The 7500-nt window shown below is 45.5% G+C and overlaps 1 protein-coding gene across 1 annotated transcript in view; it reads right to left on the bottom strand.

Moving 5' to 3' along the window:
* The window catches only part of whrnb (whirlin b), a 66798-nt gene that overhangs the window by 26709 nt on the left and 32589 nt on the right, over positions 1-7500 (bottom strand). The window contains exon 3 of the mRNA XM_036527414.1: positions 7459-7500. This exon is cut by the window's right edge and continues 84 nt beyond it. Coding sequence (XP_036383307.1) covers positions 7459-7500 — 42 coding nt within the window. The remainder of the gene's footprint in view (positions 1-7458) is intronic.

Raw genomic sequence — 7500 nt, 5'->3', positions numbered from 1 at the left:
CCTCCCTGCACCCTTGTTCCTCTGTCCATCTATGAAAGGTTCCGACAAGAGCTGCCGGCTCCCTGAGAAATGACTGCAGGCGGCCGGGCGGTGTGGAGGAAACCGCTCCGGGATCGATGTCGTTAGATCTGCATCTCTGCTCGGTTACAATCGCCGGTGTAATTACGCAGAATGAACAACAACGATCATATCGTCAATGTGAATACAATCAATACCTAACAAATGAAAAAAGAGCTGCTCTCTGGGACAACGGCGGAGCGGGGACAGGCCGATCAATGGCGGCCGTGAGGGGATGCTGCCTGGCCGTTCTGCGCGGAACAGCCCGCTGTCCTGCTCTTCCTCATACATCACTTCCTCTCCCGCTGTCCTGCTCTTCCTCATACATCACTTCCTCTCCCACCGTCCTGCTCTTCCTCATACATCACTTCCTCTCCCACCGTCCTGCTCTTCCTCATACATCACTTCCTCTCCCGCTGTCCTGCTCTTCCTCATACATCACTTCCTCTCCTCCATTTCTGCCCTCGATGTCACAGCTGGGGCGCTCTGGCGAATGAAGGCTTTGGCTGTTTTTATTTCAAATAACCACAATCACACACCAAGTGACAGGGACACATACTGCTCTTATCTGAACAGAGGCCTGAAATTAAAAAAACAGGAAGATGTTTTTCTGTCTCAAAAAGCTCTTATTTCTACCCAGGATAAGTGCTTCCACTGTGCTGGAGTGCTGGTTTTTTGATATATATGCCTGTTGTGCAGATGGTTGTTGTTTTTTTGCTGGAATAAAAGGTCTCTTGAGCACTTAATTTGCTTATCATCTCATTCCCCCCCACAATGCAAGAAAACTGGTGACGGCAGCGTGGCTTAGTGGTTACAGAACTGCTTTTGTAATCAGAGGGTTTCACGTCCAAAGCCAGCACGGGCCACTGCTGCTCTCTCCTTTTGCAAGGCACTTAATTTGAAATGCTTCGGTGAATATGGATCTGGCTGCATAAATATATAATATGTCAAAAGCCACGCTTGCAAATAAGATTAAAAATGCAACGTGCGCGTGTTTCCGAGCGGATGCTTTTCCTTATTTAACAACATGGGGTATTCTAGCTACGTGTGGCGTTCGCTAAGGGGCTACGCTAGCTGTCAGGGCGACTTTCAGAGTGACAGTCCTAAAGCCGGTGAGCAGCTGATTATGCTGTGAGAGAGAAAGAGAGAGACGATGAAGTGACATTTCACCACCGGCAGACGCGCCTGACCTTTCCCTCAAATGAGGAGAAAAACAGAGAGGAATTAGATATCGACTTCTGCACCTCGTCTTTTCTTGTTGAGGGTGAATCAGCAGGACGGGGACCCTATAACTCACTGAGGGAAGCCGGGAAGTAGGAGAGGGTGCTGATGTGTACCAGCTGGAGCTGTTACAGCATCCCAGCACTGAGCTAAGTGATGGGAACCGGGTTGTGGGGCCTGCCACTGTTGGAGCACTCCTGTCAGAAACGGGCGCTGACAGTCAGTCTGGGCATCACCGGTGTTATAGTGCAGTAGACCACAGACAGATCTCAGCAAGATAGTTCCTGTGAGGTGCAATGCATTAAATCTCTTCTCTAACAACAACTGTCTAACCTAACTGACCATCCCACAACCCTAACACCATACAATACAACAGAGAACCATATGCCCCACCTCAGAGAACCCACTAAGCAAACTGTGGCTGCCGCTTGACTAATCAAATCAAAGTCCAAGTCCTGAGCTTTAGAGAAGGAGTAAAAACCGCCCGCAGCAAAAAAAAAAAGCAACAACAAAGAAGATTGGAATCTGTAAAACAAACGGGGACTTCAACAAAATGAAATTGCACAATTAATTAGAATGACATCTGGGCCAAGTTACTCTATCAGAATGTTTAGTAAGTGGAAGCCACAACCAGGAAGAAAGCAAGACTAAAACACAGAAACACCAACCAAACACAGGCTTGCTTATTATGCCCCAGGCAACTTAAAAATCAGCAGGTTGGTTCTGTAAAAATCCAGGAAAAGGATTTGCTTGGACAATCTGTACCAAGCACCCATAAACCAGCTTTGGCAGGGCCTCTGACCTCCATACACAGACGGCAGATCCTTGGGCTTTATTTTTTTTAAAATTTGCATTGACTTTGTCTGGAAAAAACGCACAATTAAAAGCTCCAATTAGACCGTTATCTTGAGTGGCAGCGCAGGCCTGTATCCTTGTTTGGCCTCTAAGTGAGTCACGCTGGGTAAGTGGCATTTAATAATTCACATGAGCCGAAACCCAAAAGGCAGAGGGCCTCCCTCAGACGGACTATTCAAAGTGAGTCGGTATAATTGAGCGTTCGTCATGTTATGAGTTTTCCTGGGGGGGGGGGGGGGGGGGGGTGGAAGGGAGGGGGGACGGAAGGGGAGAAAAAGACTATTTTCAGCTTCGAAAACACTTCGCTGACTTTCGATTGTTTCCAGGTGGTCTGAAACAGAACAGCAGTTAAGGATACAAATTTTGGAGAAGAGGAGAGGAAGGACAGAAAAAAAACAAGATATTGAACTGTGAAGCTCTAACGACACCCAGCTTTCAATTTTCTTTCTGCGGAAACCCATTTCTGTCGTCGGCGCGGGATCGTTTAAAGGCAATATTGGTGTCTGCGGACTGATGGGGACAGGCTGAGTCCCCAGATCCCGCACTCGGGGGGAGAGGCCATCTGATCCTCTGGGAGAGGCCCTAATTAGACCCCTCATTCAGGTGGAATCACCGGGAAGCCATCCATCACCCCGGCAACAGCAGGAATTTAATTGGCGGAGCAGCTTGCTAAGAAGCTGGCAGTCATTGTCACATTGTTATACATACTGATGCGATCAACATGCTCTTCCAAAGTCTGCCTTGTTAAAAACGCCAGATGAGTTTCCCTTACATGTACTGTTTCTAAAACAGCACAGTACATTTGTTGTAACAGCTTTTAATGCATTCATTTTATGTTTCACTTCGCATAAAATGAAGTGTTTTCACCAAAACATAAAAAGTGTTGAAGTGAAATGTGTTAAAAGACAAGTAAGAAAAGCACTGAGAGAAATTTAATGGCAGGTGTATGCCATAGAAGAGGATTCTGAGAAGATTTTCACGTTCATTTTCAACCGAACACTTGCTGTCTAAAATCCTTCTATATTGATTAAAAATAAAACTTTTACAATGGAAACTGAAGGTGTTTCTTTTTTTATCTGGTTAATAAAAAAGTGAAGCGGAGTTCATGAAATGAAAGACATTAATAACCATGTGAGACAGAGTGCGACTCAACGAATCTTCAAGGTCAGTAAATGAAGGAATGGAATGAAAGAATAGATTAATAGGTTATTTTATATTTGCAGCTTGCTTCTCTGTCATTTTGAGTTCCAATTTAGCCGTGGTGCTGTAAGACTGAAGTGAAGAGCGCAAAAAAATTGCTAATTTTTGAGTAAACACATTAAAATAATGAATGCATGATTTTAGATTTATCTCAATACTTTTTGTTGCATGCCATACTTTTATCATTAGCCAAGCCCTTGTCAAAATTTTTTAAAAAAAGGGGAGGTTTTCTACAAATGACTTCACATAGAGCTAAAAATCAAACTTGTCCTCCTGTATGTAAAGAGGCCAGGCTTTTTCATGCTTACATAACATAGCCTGTTTTTACTCTGAAAAGAAGCTGTCCTCGCAGACAATCAGCTGAATTGTCTATCCTGACATTGCAACACATGAAAATGAATGGGCTAATTATTAAAACTCGATTTAAGAGGTGCTCTGCTTTCAAGGAACTTGACGGATGTTATTGTCCCCAGCATGAAAAAGTGTTTGGTTTTAAATTACAAAGACAAAAAGAAAGCGTCAGGGTCCGGAATATGGACAAGCAGGGAACTCAATGAAAAATGACTGAGTAAACTAATGAATTTTCTGCTGATGGATCATTAGATAAGAAATAATGCCAGCACACCTGGCTGGCAGAACAGAAGGCCCTTGCCAGGTAACAGCAGAAGAGCTCTCTCTGAGGGTAGGACTAAAATCTAAAATCTAAAACCATCTCCAGCCCCCATCCCTCATCCCAAACAGGACAGCCCCCTAACCACATCCCAGAGCTCACATTCAGATTCGGTGGTTTATTTGTTTCACAACTTATGGAAAAAACAGGCTACCAAAGTCTACATGGATGGTTTTACCAGAGATATATACTGGGATGTAGAGCCAGGATTCGTTATTGTAGCCAAGTTCTGGTGGCTGAAATGAATGGGGCGATTAAGTTTATTGGGCTAGTAAGCTAAAGTACATGTAAATATCTTCAGTAGATTCTACTGACAGGATGGTCCAGGATTGTATGAGTGTATGTGTGTGTGTGTCTGTGTGTGCGTGTGCATGCATGTGCATGTATGTGTGTGCGAGTAAGTGTGTGCACATTTGTCTGTGTATGTAAGTGCATGTGAGGATGTGAGAAGGTGTGGGCATATGTATGTGTATGTGTGTGTGTGTGTGTGTGTGTGTGTGTGTGTGTGTGTGTGTATGTGCATCAGACTACCTGTATGTAGTGAACACATTCAGTGCTTGGTGTGAGTGCACAAGGACATGAGAGCTAACAGCCAGACCTAGAGAGAGGGACCCTGTCTCATCAAAGCTACACAGGGGGACGACCTGCATGACAAGGTCCTGGGGAATGATGGAGCATCGTATAAAAGGCAGAGGTGGGAGAATCGGTTCGTTCCGCCCCAGAGGGATCACCTGTTCTGCCATTTCACAAAGCTTTTGTCCTTTTTATTCCCTTTGATGTTACATCTTATAATACTAGCAGAAACGAGTCACAGCTTCAGTTGGGACTAACGTCATTAATAATGGCACATTCCGAAAGGTAAGGAAAAATGCTCTCTCCACAGTACAGTACAGAAAATACATTGATGTGCTCCTTTTTTTCAAATTCAAATCAACTGACACAAGAGGACAAGGTGCCGTACACATCACTTCATTCGCCCTTGACAAATGCATTTGGAATGAATTCTGAGTCCCTGCGGGGATGAGCGTGCGTTTCCAAATGCGACAGACGGAGCACTTTTCCGCTGGTGAGCTCTCTTCGGCCAAGGCAGTTTGCGTTTTTGACCGTGCGGGCCAGTTTAAATGCACACATTATCCGGGGTTAAACAGACGGCCGTCTCCCTGTATACTGATGGTATCATTTCAGCAGTCAGATCCTTCCTCCTTGATGCCCGCGTCTTATCGCTTGAACGAACAGCCGACATATTACAGAGCATTGCAGAAGACGGGAAAAAAGTTATCTCTCAAGAGCTATGAGAGGTCTCTGGGCGCCCATAATGTGAGTCGAAGCGGAACATTGAAAAGAGGTACATTTGGAAACTCTGAAAGGAGCGTGTGTTATAAACGCACTTAGTGTATATGTTTTTCAATCTCAGCCCACCGGTCCATTCGAGCTCACCTGCTGTTGTATATTTTTGCAACAGTAGAAAAAAAAGCAACAATCAAAACACCCCCGTCGATCGCGAGTCTGGCTTCCCGCCACGTCCGGCAGTGTTCGTCTAGGCATCCTTCATCTCTCCGTCAGAGAAACGCCACGCGAAAAGGTCAGCGGGGCTCAATCTTTCATGTGACTCTTTCATCCGGACTTGCATTTCTCCTCGTTTTCCCTCTGTTCTCTGCCTCGACAGCAGAAATTCGTGCGTTATTTCTCATGTCCTACCGAATCCTCTTCAACCCAGCCCTGAAAACAGGTTCCACTGTTAGCCAGTCGCTCTGAAGCTCCGCAAGGCCAATTCGTTAACTGGATTGTGTGCAATTGTTTGTCCAGCTAAAGCAGCAAGCAGCGGGTGCAACAACAACAAAAATATCTAGCACTTGACTATCAGTTGGATGCAGTTAAATCATACATACAAACTGCAAATCATCTAACAAGATTAAGATATAAATACAAATCACTCATAATAATCAGCTACAAATCAAACAAGCCACACCAGTGCGCTACTCTTTAAATTCCTTGGAGACTGTAAAATTGAGTTTGTGCTGCTTAATTTGTGATGAAATCAACAGTTAGCACAATGCATGTGTGTTCATGCAGAGCCATGAGGCAGCTATACCATCCTACGCTGACTGCGTGCTGTAGGAAATTCTAGAGTCCGTTTGTTGGACAGTCAGACTGGAGGAATCGCTGTTCCTGAAAGTGTCGGAGGCTCTAAGTGAATCTAACCGCCAGACGGGACCCATGAGGAGTGACTGACAGGAGTATTAGACTCCCATGGTAACGGGCAGGAACACAGCGATGGTTTAATTTGCTAAATAGATCTCTGCTTCCTCACCAGTGCTCCTGCAGAGAGCAGTCTGGAGCATAACACCTGCTGCAGGTGGCAATGATAGAGGTGTGCAGCCCCCCCACTGCAAACAAGCCGGAGAAACTTGATGCAGCATTTCCACGTTAACCTTTATTCGGCTAACGCTGGCTGTCTGGTAATTCCTATCAGCCACGGCCACCCATTCCAAGCTCACCTGGTCACCTCACTAGCCTCTCAGTGGCAGAACAGGTGACCTGCAACCTTGATTATCTCCTTACCTGTTCAGACAAGATCATGTTTCCCAACACAACATAGCCCTCCCTACATCCAAAGAAAACTCTGCTGCAAAACAGGACAATGCTGCTTTTATACCCATACGCACCGTGTATGCTAAAAGCAGGTTTGATTGTACGTATGTATCGTAGCATGTGTTTTTTTTTCCAGCATATCGCTTTCTCATTGATGTCTTACTTGCTATTCCGCACACACGCACCGGCTCCCGTGGCTGTTGTGACATGGACTTTATGCATCATGCCACGACGGCCTTGTAAATCGCCCAGGGTAAGAGCAGCGGCCAAATAAATAGATTAGAAAAAACTGATTATCATTTTTATTAGCACTCGAACCTCGTGCCCTTCACAGGCCTGCTGAAACACACTAAAACAGACACTGCACAGGCACCTGATGGTGCAGAGAGAGAGTCTGCCATCGCCGTAGCCTCACTGCCTGACTGGGGAGGGGGTAAAGGAGGAAAGAGAAAAGATGGAGGTGGTAAGGGGGGAAAATGACAAAAATAAGAGAGGGACAGTGAGATTATGACCCTCTCTTCAAATGGACCTTCAGAGTTCCAGGTATATTAAGGAAGGTATTAAGGAAGAGGTCAGGGTTGCCAGATGGAGAAAGTTCCACACAACATAGCAACATTCATACTGTAACCTTAGGTGGATTTACAATTAGACAGTGAGGTACAGATACAAAGGCAAATGGTGGGAGAGAGACAGCAACAGTGAGAGACACACAGATGGTTAGAGAGGGAGAGAGTGATGACGGAGGACAGACACAGACACTGCAGACACTGAGAGACAGAGAGACACCCTGGAATGTTTAGATTCAGACAGACATACGGAGGTTTGGGGTAGTGGGATACTGGGGTGTGGAAAGACGGTCTTACCTTGAGTCCTCCACACTCTGCTGCAGAGTCGGGGTCCACCCC

The sequence above is a fragment of the Megalops cyprinoides genome, chromosome 4 (genome assembly GCF_013368585.1).
Source record: "Megalops cyprinoides isolate fMegCyp1 chromosome 4, fMegCyp1.pri, whole genome shotgun sequence".
NCBI lineage: Eukaryota > Metazoa > Chordata > Actinopteri > Elopiformes > Megalopidae > Megalops > Megalops cyprinoides.
This window is presented reverse-complemented; position numbering and strand designations above follow the sequence as displayed.